Source organism: Musca autumnalis, unplaced genomic scaffold (genome assembly GCF_047663935.1).
Source record: "Musca autumnalis isolate F117 unplaced genomic scaffold, ASM4766393v1 scaffold_3, whole genome shotgun sequence".
Lineage (NCBI taxonomy): Eukaryota > Metazoa > Arthropoda > Insecta > Diptera > Muscidae > Musca > Musca autumnalis.
In genome coordinates, this window is record NW_027411866.1 from 202,963,428 (window position 1) to 202,976,814 (window position 13,387).

Sequence of the window (13,387 nt, forward strand, 5' to 3'; positions counted from 1 at the left end):
TTATACCAAAATTCATCTGACAACTCCAACTCCTTTTATATTTGGCCACCGTTTATTTGAACTCGCGCCATAGTGCAGCGTTTTTTTTTTTTAGGTTATGCGCCATTATCCCGAGAACTATGGACTTGCATTCGAAAAAAATTACAATGAGATAACGGGGGCCGCACGAACATCCTGTTACAAAAACTTTCATAACGATTCGTGAGGTGTAACTAAACTGCACTTATTTCAGATCTTGTGTGGGAGGTACCTGAAGCAGTGGACCGATTAATCCATATTCGAACCTGATGTATGCCTAGAGGTAGTATTACCATATGCAAAGTTTGGTTCAATTCGGTTACTCTCTTCGAGAGTTATCGTGCGCACAAGTTTTGCGACAATTTTGAATATTTGTGGGGGAAGTACCTGATGGAGTGGACCTATATGGCCCATCTTCGAACATAAATCAAAACTGGACAAAATATTTCGATACCCAAAGTTTGAACCGAATCGATTGATCCGTTCGAGAGTTATTGTGCGCACCAGCCAGACAGACAGACGGACGGACGGACATTGCTAGATCTACTCAAAATTGTCTGAAACGGATAACGTACAAACATACTTGGGATCTAAAACCATTATTTCGATGAGGTACATTTTTGGTCGTATCAAAGTGTAAATACCCTCTTTAGCCTAAAGGCTGAGTGCATAAAAAGTGGGCGTAAAATAAGTAAAAAACCGATCACTATCTATAAATAACTCTGTAAGTTGCAGTAACTATGTCTTGCGAACTTATATTGTAACAAACAATTAATAAGTATCAACGATTTTGATTTAAATTCCACATAGTGTTAAAAAGTATATCCCCACTTGATTTGTCATCGCAGTTCTTGGGTACTTTCTTGTTGATAAAAAAGAGCACTTAAGCTCATTTGTGGTGACACGAGGTTGGTAAAGAAATGAAATAAAAAGGAAAAAAAAAATGTCATTTGAAGTTTAAGCTGTTTAAAGTTGTACCGTTTGCTTTAAAAATGTCCTAAAACCGCTAATAGGCTGTTTATATTATTTTTTTTTTTGTCGGATTAACCTTCCTTTATCGGATTTGTTTGACGTATATGCAATGAAATTGACATTTAAAACCAAGTGGGTTTGTTAAATCAGATTATATATACGTACTATAATACATTGCAATGAATTCGATTATGAAATAATTTTTAAAACCCATCTAATAACCATTCCCTATATTAATATTTCCTTTTATCAAAAATGTCAACCAACATTCCAACCTCGTTATTGTATATACGTATACTGGCAAAGTGCCCGCTACTTCGTATGCGAAAAGGGTATAAAAACAAATAACAATATATAATATGAAAATGGCGAATTTTTATCAATATTTATTTTAGTACTGTTCGTCCCTTTTTAGTTCGATTTTCAAAAAGATCAGCCTTATCTCACCTTTACACATTACACATTAACGTTGCAATACTCACTCTAACTCCAAAACATACAGATTCCAGCACAGTCCCTACACCCAAGAAATTGAGTACACTTATAGCACGTTTTTCGACGACATGTCTCAATCCTACACTAACTTGAATACAAAATAAAAACAGTAATCGTAATTCTAAATCTCAAGATTCCAGGTGTATCCGTTTAACCAACTCCAAACTGTATCATTTCGTACTCTTCGTACCCATAAGTAGGGTTTTCGAAAACTACCTCAATTCTTCACTCACCGTTCATACAAATCCAAATTGTACCAAATTTAGTTTTTTCGTACACATAAGTACAAATTTTCAAAACTATCTCAGTGCTATGTTCAAACAATAACCTTAATTCCAAATTTCAGGATTCCAGATATATCCGATCACTCAAATCCAAATTTGGTACCATTTAGCACTATTCGTATCCAAAGTACGAATTTCTAATCCTACCTCTATCAACACTCCAACATCAATTTTAATTCCCAATATCACGATTCCAAATCTATCAATGAAATCCAAATTGTACCATATTTAGTACCATTTAGTACTTATCCTACCCATAACTAAAAATTTCCACAACTTTATCAATGCTACACTCCAACAGTACTCCTTATTTCAAATCTCGGGATTTCAGCTATATCCGTTCACCCAAATCCAAATTGTACCAAATTTAGTACCATTTAGTTTTTTCGTACCTATAAGTACGAATTTCCACAATTACCTCAATTCTATACGCCAACAGTAATCTTAATTCCAAATTTCAGGATTAGAGCTGCATCCAATCACAGCAATCCAAATTGTACCAAATTTGGTATCATTTAGAAATTTTCGTATCCAACGTACGGATTTCCAAACCTACTTCTATCAACACTCAAACAGTAATCGTAATTCCGAATTTCATGATTCCAAATGTATCCGATCACACAAATTAAAATTGTACCAAATTTGGCACCATTTAGTACTTTTCGTACCCATAACTAAACATTTCAAAAACTTCATCAATTCTACACACCAACAGTAATCCTTATTCCGAATCTCGGGATTCCAGCTATATCTGTTCACCCAAATCCAAATTGTACCAGATTTGGTACCATTTAGTACTTTTCGTACTCATAAGTACAAATTTTCAAAACTATATCAGTGCTAAGTTCAAACAATAAGCTTAATTCCGAATTTCAGGATTCCAGATATATTCGATAACTCAAATCCAAATTTGGTACCATTTAGTACTATTCGTATCCAAAGTACGAATTTCCAAACCTACCTCTATCAACACTCCAACATCAATTTAAATTCCGAATCTCACGATTCCAAATGTATCCTATCACTGAAATCCAAATTGTACCAAATTTAGTACCATTTAGTACTTTTCCCACTGATAACTAAAAATTTCCAAAACTTTATCAATCCTACACTTCAACAGTACTCCTTATTCCAAATCTCGGGATTCCAGCTATATCCGCTCACTCAAATCCAAATTGTACCAAATTTTGTACTATTCGTACCCATGAGTACGAATTTCCACAACTACCTCAATCCTACACGCCAACAGTAATCTTAATTCCAAATTTCAGGATTACAGCTGCATCCGATCACCGTAATCCAAATTGTACAAAATCTAGTACCATTTAGTACTTTTTGTTCCCATATGTCCGAATTTCCAAACCTACCTCTATCCAACACTCCAACAGTAGTCTTAATTTCCAATTTCAGGATTCAAATCCGATCACCCAAATCCAAATTGTACCAAATTTGGTACCATATAGTACTTTTCGTAGCCATAAGTACAAATTTTCACAAGTATCCCAATCCCACACTCCAATAGTAATCATAATTTCAAATTTCACTATTCCTGCTCTATCCGATCACTTAAATTCATATTGTACCAAATTTGGTACCATTTAGTACTTTTCGTACCCAAAATGTACGAATTTCCAAAATACCTCTATCCTACACTCCGACAGTAATCTTAATTCTAAATTTCAGGATTCCAAGTCCATCCGTTCCCCCAAATCCAAATTGTACCTTATTTGGTACTATTCAGTACCTTCCGTACCCATATGTACAAATTTCGAAAACAACCTCCATATATCAAACCTACACTCCAACAGCAATAGTAATTCCAAATTTCAGAATTCCAACTTTATCGGTTCGCCCAAATTCACATTTGACCAAATTTAGTACTATTTAGTACTAATCGTACACATGAGTACACATTTTCAAAACCACCTCCTAATATCAACTTATCTTCTAAACCTTGATTTTCATTCCAAATTTCAAGATTTTAGCTCTGTCCGTTCACGTTATACCAAATGGTACTAAATTTAGTAACTTTTAGTACTTTTCGTACACTTACAGTTCGAGTTTCCAAAAACCCTTTGGTACACCTTTCTAACTCTCCATCAGTGAACCTCATTCAAAATTTCAGAATTCTAGCTCTTCGCGTTTGCCTAATACTAAGGGTACCATATTTAGTACCTTTTAGTACTTTTCGTACTGTTCTAGTTCGAATTTCCAAAATCCGAGCCTTATCTCACCTATTCGGACCATGAGTGACCCTCACCCAAAATTTCAAGATTCTAGCTCCAGCCGTTTAGCCTGGGCGTTGATTATCAGTCAGTGAGTCAGTGAGTCATCATTACTGAACTCTTTTATAAGTATAGATGGTATATCTATAAACATACATACAAATGTATTTTTTATCAATGGATGAATAAATGTCTTTGCGACCTAGCAAATAATAATTCATCATAACATACCAACAGTTCGTCGGTGTAATTGCATTAAATTAATTACTTTTTAGCAAAGTTGTTATAAATTATGACAAAGAAAACAGTCTTTTAACAACATTTGCGTCGTTTAAACCATAAAAGTGTCGGTTTCAAGAACACACAAGAAGTTGTCAAAAATTAAACGAAATTAAAAAGAAGAAAAAATAAAAAATAAACGCGAATATCAACAATGTCATCACCGACAACTTCTGTAGCTCCGCATGGATTCTATACCACACCGAGCGAACGTATAAAGAAGAGTAAACCGAATTCCATGTCAATAGCGGCAGGTGATTAAAAAAATAAAACTATACCAAAATATAAACAAAAAAACAAGATTAGTAAGAAAAGACAATAGTGGGGACGCGGCCGACCATGTGATACGCTATGCCACAAATGTTTTTCACTGACAACAAATTACTTTTAGAAAAGAACAAAAGTTATGCCTTTAACAATGAAATGCTGATAAAACAAGTAAAAAAGTATCAGTCGGCTTTGCCGACAGAGATATACCCTCAGCCTGTGTGGATTGAAATACTTTTCTTTCCCAAAAAAAAGTATGCACCGGCAAAAGTAGGGATATGATTAAAGCTCAAAAATTTGCGGGGATATCGATGCGAAAAACATAATATAGCTATATTCGGTAATATATTCGGTTCGAGCCTCCAGCCACTACATATGGTGCCATAGGGGTTTTTACTACTTTCGGGTTCTTTTCTCAAGAAGTATGGACTTGCCCCTGAAAAAAACTTTTACTGCCGTTGTTGAGACAGCGAATACAAGTTGCTTCAAAAAAAATCAAAGTGTTTCGAGGGCAGGTCTTAAAGTGAGCTTATCCGAAATTTTGTGTGGGAGGTACCCAAAGGGGTGGACAAATATAGTCCATATTCGAACCTGATCCTATATCTGGTAGATATTTTAGGATGTGTAAAGAATGGACCAAATCGGTCACTCCCATCAAGAGTTATCGTGTGCACAATTTTTCCGAACATTTTTGAACTTTTGTGGGTGAGGTATCTGAAGGAGTGAAACGATATGACTTATTTTCGAACTTAAACTAAGTTTGCACAAAATATTACAAAGACCAAATTGTGGACCGAATCGGCACATTCGTTCGACAGTTATTTGCGCTCAAACCACTACATATGGTGTCATAGAGATTTTTTTCAGGTTTCAGGCTATTTTCTCAGGAAGTATGGACTTCCTCCAGATGAAACTTGGACCTACGTATAGGTGGCGGTGAATACAAGTTCTTACAACAAAAAACAACTCGATTCGAGACCAGGCCCTAAACCGAACTTTTCCGAAATTTTGGAGGGAGGTACCCGAAGGACTGTACCTATTGAGACTATGTTGGAACCCAATTTTCCTCTTGTAGAATGTTTACGATATACAAAGTATGGACCAAATCTGTTACTCCCTTCAAAAGTTATCGTGCGCACAAGTTTTGCGACAGTTTTTGAACATTTGTGAGGGAGGTACCTGAAGGAGTGGACCTATATGGCCCATCTTCGAACTTAAATCAAATCTGTACAAAATATTTCGATACCCAAAATTTGAAACGAATCGATTAATGCGTTCGAGAGTTATCGTACGCACCAGCCAGCCAAACAGACAGACGGACGGACATTGCTAGATCTACTCAAAATTGTCTGAAACGGGTATCATACAAACATACTTGGGGTCTAAAACCATTATTTCGATGAGGCACACTTTTGCTCGTATCAATGTGTATGTAAAATATAAATTCTTAATATTTCGTAGAGTATATCTTTTGATTGTCACATTGGCTCTTGATTTCTGCTAATTTGGCATCTCTTCCGAAGAGAAATGTGTAAAAACATTCTGCCCATCCCTGCAACCTTCTGAGATACATATATCGATTCAGATTATATATAGCCCCCACATACATATATCTTTTCCCGTTGTTGTACAACTCGATCAATTTTGATCGAATAGCCTTCAAATTTAGTATGTGTTATTTTCTTAGGCCCCTGAGTAGCTACGCCCATTTGCGCAAAAATCGGTTCAGATTTGGATATAGCCCCCATATATATCTCCCCCCATGTTGCTATAATAATTGTTCCACAAACATCCCATAAGGGACAAGGGAGACTTCTCTCATATCAATGAGTGCACCCCGATTCATATTAGCTCAATGATATTTTTCATTCCTGTGCCCTCATAAATACTTGAGCAAAAATTCATCAGCCTAGGCCAAGGCCTTCTATTCTTGTCCACTTTTGTACGGAATCTGCAACACTGTGCGACGTACCGTTATATGGGGGCTATTCCAAAACATGGACCTTTGTTGAGGGAGAAGTGTTGTGACCCCGAAAAACCTCAAATGTCAAATTACGGTAAAAAATATTAGGTAAAATCTTCAAAATATCCAAACTCGGCAAATTCCGTTATTTCGCTACTATGACGAAACATAGACCTATGTCGACTATTTGTGGTTTACAAGTTCCTGACTGCGGGGAACATCAAATGCCAAAACACCGAAACACCTTTATATACGGGCTATACCTAAACCTATGTATTTTAAAAATTGTTGGTGGAGAAGTGTTGTGACCCCTAACAACCTCAAATGTCACATTACGGTTAGTTCAGTAAAAAAATTCGGGTAAACCCTCAAAATACCGAAAATCCGGAGGTACCGTTATATGGGGGCTATACCTATACACGGGTGACCTTATGAAACTCAAATGTCAAATTACGCGTAGTTCAGTCAAAAAGTTAAGTTAAATCCCTCAAAATATCGAAAATCTGGAGGTGCCGTTATAAGAGGGCTATTTCAAAACATGGACCCATATCGAAAATTTTTGGTGTAGAAGTGTTCTGACCCCTAAGAACATCAAATATCAAATTACAGCTAGTTCAGTTACAAATTGTAACTAAAATCCTCAAAATACCGCAAATTGGAGGTACCATTATATGGGGACTATGCCAAAATATGGACATTTTTGGTGGAGAAGTTTCGTGACTGCAGGGAATCTCAAATGTCAAATAATGCGCAGTTCAGTCAAAAAAATGTAGCTAAAATCCTCTAAATATCGAAAATTAGATGGTACGAGTATATGGGGTCTATACCTAAACATAGACCTACGCTAACAATTGTTGATGGGGAGAAGTGCTCTGACCCCGAAGAACCTCAAATGTTGAATTACAGCTAGTTCAGTTAAAAGTGTTATCTGAAATCCTTAAAATACAGAAAATCGGGCGTTACCGTTATATGGGGGCTATACCTAAATATGGACCTATGTCGACAGTTTTTGGTGGAGAAGTGTTGTGAACCCTTGGAACTTCAAAAATTACAGCAAATCGGTAGGTACCCTCAATTGGGGCTCTACCAAAACATGAACCGATATAGCTCATCTTCGAACTTGAACTGCCTGGGGGATGATGATACTCGGATGCAAAAATATAGCTCTCTAGTACAATGTTTGTGGATCCTAAAGTGATTACAATGGACGGGCATGGCTAGAACTACTTAGAATATTATTCTGACCAAAAATATACCGTGACTGTCACTAAAAATTATGCAACCTGAAATAAAAATGTAAACGTTGATAGCTTGAAAACGAGTTGAGATTTTTAACAATTCAAAAAAACAATTTTGTAGACTGAAAAGTTGTCTTTAAGATGGCTTACAAAAATATTCCATTTACAGTACCGTTATACTAAAATTTTTCTCGGAAAACATAAAATGGGCATTTTTGAAGTGAGCATTAAAAATGATGTACCACAATAATCGGTCAATAATTTCCAAATTTTTCGCTTCTTCTGCCATTTTAGTAATCAGAATGGTGGAATAATTTGTTTCCTATCGTTTTCAGTTGTTTTGTCATTGTTCCGATAGAAAAAATGTTGTTCCTGACGTAATATTGGCATGATTGTAATGAAATTTATAGTTTTTGAAGTTATTTTCTAAAACATGAATTTGAAAAGTCATTAAGGGTTATGTCTAGAGTACGTACAAACAATCTAATGATATGTAGAAAGTTCTGTATTAACCAGGCTTGATCTATATTATACTAGTCTTTAACGGCGTTGTCTGATAGATGGAAAAATATGGGGCATAGAACAAACATTTTTGTTCCACCATTCTGATTACTAAAACGATTATTGTGGTGCGTCCTTTTTAATGCTAACTTCAAAAATGCCCTTTTTATGTTTTCCGGTCCAATTTTAGTATAATGGTACTGTAAACAGAATATTTTTGTATGCTATCTTAAAGACAACTCTTCAGCCTACAAAATTGTTTTTGAATTGTTAAAAAATCTCATCTCGTTTCCAATTTATCAACGTTTACATTTTTTATTTCAGGTTGCATCATTTTCAGTGACAATCAGTGACACATTAAAAATTACAAAGAAATACATAACAGACTTTAATAAAAGATCAACTGAATGAAATAATTTATAAAAAGTCCCAGTTTTAAAAGAAAAAAATATATAGAAACATCGTAGAACGCTTCTCCTTAGTTGTGAAATAAAACACATTTTGCTCAAAGTTGAAGCAGATGACTTCAAATCGGCATATGGAATCAAATGATTATATAATGTAATCCATATTTCAAATATACATATGTATGTTTAGCGAATACTAACATACATATATCCTAATTGATAGTATATATTTTCGAAAGTCAAGAATTTTAAAACCAAATAAGTGCAGGGTATCAAGTGGTCGCTGCCGCCCGATTATACCTTTTTTCTTGTTTTAAGTTAGGCACTGCTTGAGGAAATGAGTGGTTTCATAAAATTTCGTACTTATTTACTATTAATTTCTTAATTTCAGGCGGGATTATTTTCCTCTCGGCTGGCATGAATATGGCTCTAGGATTGGGTTGGTATCGCTACAGTCTGCTGAATTCGGCAACACATTTTTGTTATTCATGGTTTATTGGAGTGATAATTGGAAGCATATTATCAGCGCCGTTAATTAATTTTATGCCCAAGAGATTTATATTGGTGAGCCATCGATATAATACAAAAACTATTAACAACTCCTGAAACTAACGTATTTTTTGTGTTCTTCTAGAGTCTCTCCACCTTTTTAATACTCATTGAAGGTATTCTTTTCACGTGTGCTCCTCACCGTTATGGCACCCTGTTGGCTGGACGCTACTTTAATGGCATCGGCATTGGTTTGGCCATTGTTCCCTACCTGATAAACGCCAGTGAAATATCGGCAAACTCAAATCGTGGTTCCTGTTTGGCTACGGAACAATATTCCGTGAGTATTGGCATAGCCCTACAAATGCTTTATTCGTCGCTATGGAGTTTTACTGTGGATTTCCCCATTAATTGCCTACACGGAATAATTGATATCATGTTTGCTGTTGTGGCTGGTGTGTTTTTGTTTTATTTTATCGAATCACCAATCGGCTATATTCGTAAAGGTGAAGATGGTTTGGCCTTGGAAACTATGGCTCGCCTCAGGAAACCCCAAGGTGTTACGGGAGAAGTGCGTTCACTGTTCGAACAACACAAGGCGTATGTTCGGGAACAAGATAATCTCTCAATGCAGCAGAGTTTACATAAAGGCATCTTGCCTCTGGCCAAAATGATATTCTATCGAAGTCTAATGTTGGCTTTTTGCTATTCTCTACCCCTCAACTATGCCCTGCAATTTAGCATTGTTATGAATGGGCGAACCTGGGCACCCGCTGTTGCCGGAGGCTGCCGGTTTTTGGGTTCTCTTGTGGCCATATGTGTAGTGGATTATGTGGATCGTAAAATCATATCGATTATGTCGGCCATAATTGTTGGTGGTCTAATGGTTGGTCTGGGCTTAATTTTTCGCAACAATGCAAATATTCTAATAGCCACCGATATGAATACGGCAATGGTTCTTTGTATTGTTATGCAACTGTTTGCGGGATTCTTTGCCCCCTATAGTTCGATGTATTTGGGTGAAGCGTTCCCATTACGCACAAAACCCTATCTAATGGATGCTTGTGTAATTATTGAACAAATTTTACACATTGTTTTAATTGAAGCCTATACTCTGAATATGGGTACAAATTTATTTGTACAAGGTATAATTATAATGGTGGTGTTCCTGTTGCTTGGCCTGACAATGCCTGAGACGAGAAAAACTTCCTTGGCCGAGGCACAAAGACGTTTCCGGAAATGGTTATACATTAAGTTGGATATTGAATTTTAGAATATTTGTATGTATGTGTAAGTGTTTTGGTATTATTTGTTAAAATAAGTTAGTATAGAAATACGAAAAAACAGTATGTGTTTGTAAATAAAGAAACTTACCTTGATTTAGCGAAATTTTTCAGACATATCTGAAAGAAAAATAAAATTATTTTTAAAAACTATGAATAATATTTACTATACAACAAATTATACAGAGTAACTTTGTTAACAATCAAAACAAGTAGAAAGAAGTCATTATACCCTACACCACTATGTGGTAAGGGGTATTATGTGTTAGTGCATTTGTATGTAACATACAAAAGGAAGCGAGATAGACCCATAGTTCCTTCTAGGGATATACATAGAATCACTTTCTGAGTCGATTTATGCATGTCCGTCCGTCCGTCCGTCCGTCCGTTCGCAACATACAGGTCGCATTTGTTGACCGATTTCGCTGAAAATTGGGGAACACCATTTTTTTAGCCGTCGGAAGATCAAGTTCGAAGATGGGATATATCGGTATACGTTTTGGTATAGCCCCCATATAACGGTACCCCCCGATTTACGGTATTTTGACGTTTTCAGCTACATTTTCAGACCGATTTGGCTATAATTTGACATTTAGGGTTCCTAAGTGTCAATAAACATATATAACAAAAGTTGTGGACATAGTTCCCCGTTTTGGTATAGCCCCCATATAACGGTACCCCCCGATTTGCGGTATTTTGACGTTTTTAGCTACATTTTCAGACCGATTTAGCTATAACTTGACATTTAGGGTTCTTAAGTGTCAATAAACTTATATAACAAAAATTGTGGACATAGGTCCACGTTTTGGTATACCCCCATATAACGGTACCCTCCGATTTGCGGTATTTTGACGTTTTTAGCTACATTTTCAGATCGATGTAGCTATAATTAAACATTTAGGGTTCTTAAGTGTCAACAAACTTATATAACAAAACTTGTGGACATAGGTCCACGTTTTGGTATAGCCCCCATATAACGGTACCCCCCGATTTGCGGCATTTTGACGTTTTTAGCTACATTTGCAGACCGATGTAGCTATAATTTGACAGTTAGAGTTCTTAAGTGTCAATAAACTTATAAAACAAAACTTGTGGACATAGGTCCACGTTTTGGTATAGCCCCCATATAACGGTACCCCCCGATTTACGGTAGTTTGTCGGTTTTAGCTACATTTTCAGACCGATTTGGCTATAATTTGACACTTAGGGTTCTTATATGTAAATAAACTTATAAAACAAAAATTGTAGACATAGGTCCACGTTTTGGTATAGCCCCCATATAACAGTACCCCCCGATTTACGGTATTTTGACGTTTTTAGCTACATTTTCAAACCGATGTAGCTATAATTTGACATTTAGGGTTCTTAAGTGCAAGTAAACTTATATAAAAAAAGTTGTGGACCTAGGCCCACGTTTTGGTATAGCCCCCATATAACGGTACACCCGATTTACCCCATTTCGACGTTTTTATCTACATTTTCAGACCGATTTAGCTATCAATTGACATTTAGGGTTCTTAAATGTCAATAAACTTATATAACTAGTGGACATAGGTCCATGTTTTGGAATAGCCCCCATATAACGTTACCGCCCGATTTCAGGTATTTTGAGAATTTTACCAACAAGTTTTAACCGAATTATCTGTAATTTGAAGATTTGACATTTGAAGTTCTTAGTGGTCACAACACCTCTCCATCAAAAATTGTCAACATAGGTCCATGTTCGGATATAGCTCCCATGTAACGGTACATCCCAATTTTCAGTAATTTGGCAATTTTAGCTAAAATTTTTAACAGAACTAACTGTAATTTGACATTTGAAGGTTGTAGTGGTCACCACACATCTGCATCAACAATTTTCAACATAGCCCCAATATAACGATACTTCCCGATTTTAGATACTTTGTGGAGTTTACTTAAAATGTTAACCGAACGTAGGTCCATGTTTTTGTATAGCCCCAAAATAAACCCCCCGATTTTCCGTACCTAAGCTTTATTTTTTGGACGAACTTTCTGTAATTTGAAATTTAAAAGTCAACAAAAATTGTTCATTTAAGTTCATATTTTCGTATAGCCCAGATACCTCCGAACTAGCTGTTAATAACATTTAAAGTTCCCACGTTATGTACCGATTTTTGATATTTTGAGGATTCTAGCTAAATTTTTTAACCGAATTAGGAGTTATTTGACATTAAAGGCTCCCATCAAAAACTGTCAACATAGGCCCATGTTTTATTATAATCCCTATATAACAGTACCTCTCAATTTCTAGCCCACCAAAAATTGTCAACAGTTAGATATAGGCACCATAAAAAAGGGCCTCCCGAATGAAGCATTTTATGTACATTTTCTGACATTTTAACGTACTCACTTAAAGTTGGGGACAGGAATGAATATTTTATGGTGGAGGGTATGAACTTAACGCTTTTTTACTCGTTTTTTATTTGAGTTGTACTGACGACGCACTTTCATGCATTTCAACAAAATTGACCTGTATTAATGAAGACATTCAGAGCAAAGGCGCTAAGCTATCCCACTTTTAATATTTTAAATTTTACTAGTCAAAAGCTTATGCACAGAGGTAGTAGTGGTGTAGGGTATCACGACCCGACTATAGCCTTGGCTCACTTGTTTCTTATGCCTAGAGGATCTAGTCTTAACAGAGAACTTCTTTTGAAATCGAAATTGCTCACAAGATGAGGGTTTGTGTGCAGAAGGAATATTAGATTTGTAATTCTGATCTATTTACCAGAGAGCAACTTCTGTAATTTCAAAAATTGATTTGCGTGGAAGCTGTTGCTATATTTATGTTAAGAAATGGGTAAAAATGGGTTGAAGCCAACGTGACTTTTTTTGTTTTCTCTCGATTTGTGATTAAACCACATTTTTCTCGATTTGTGATTAAACCACATTTTTCTCGATTTTCCCGTCAAAGTGAAAGTAGAAGCCAACTAAATAAGGACCAT

The 13,387-nt window shown here is 35.9% G+C and overlaps 1 protein-coding gene across 1 annotated transcript; it reads left to right on the plus strand.

Annotated features, from left to right (window-relative positions):
- The first annotated feature begins 1,281 nt into the window (after positions 1-1,281).
- On the plus strand, positions 1,282-10,571 carry LOC141398730 (facilitated trehalose transporter Tret1-like). The gene is made up of 3 exons (XM_073976342.1): positions 1,282-4,527; positions 9,041-9,213; positions 9,284-10,571. Exons 1-3 carry the CDS (start codon positions 4,428-4,430, stop codon positions 10,409-10,411), a joined length of 1,401 nt encoding a protein of 466 aa, XP_073832443.1. The 5' UTR covers positions 1,282-4,427; the 3' UTR covers positions 10,412-10,571.
- The last annotated feature ends 2,816 nt before the right edge of the window (positions 10,572-13,387 follow it).

Coding starts and splice junctions, on each gene's coding strand:
- LOC141398730 (XM_073976342.1), top strand. CDS start 4,428: ATGTCATCACCGACAACTTCTGTAGCTCCGCATGGATTCTATACCACA. Junction 4,528..9,040: donor TTCCATGTCAATAGCGGCAG/GTGATTAAAAAA, acceptor TCTTAATTTCAG/GCGGGATTATTTTCCTCTCG. Junction 9,214..9,283: donor TGCCCAAGAGATTTATATTG/GTGAGCCATCGA, acceptor GTGTTCTTCTAG/AGTCTCTCCACCTTTTTAAT.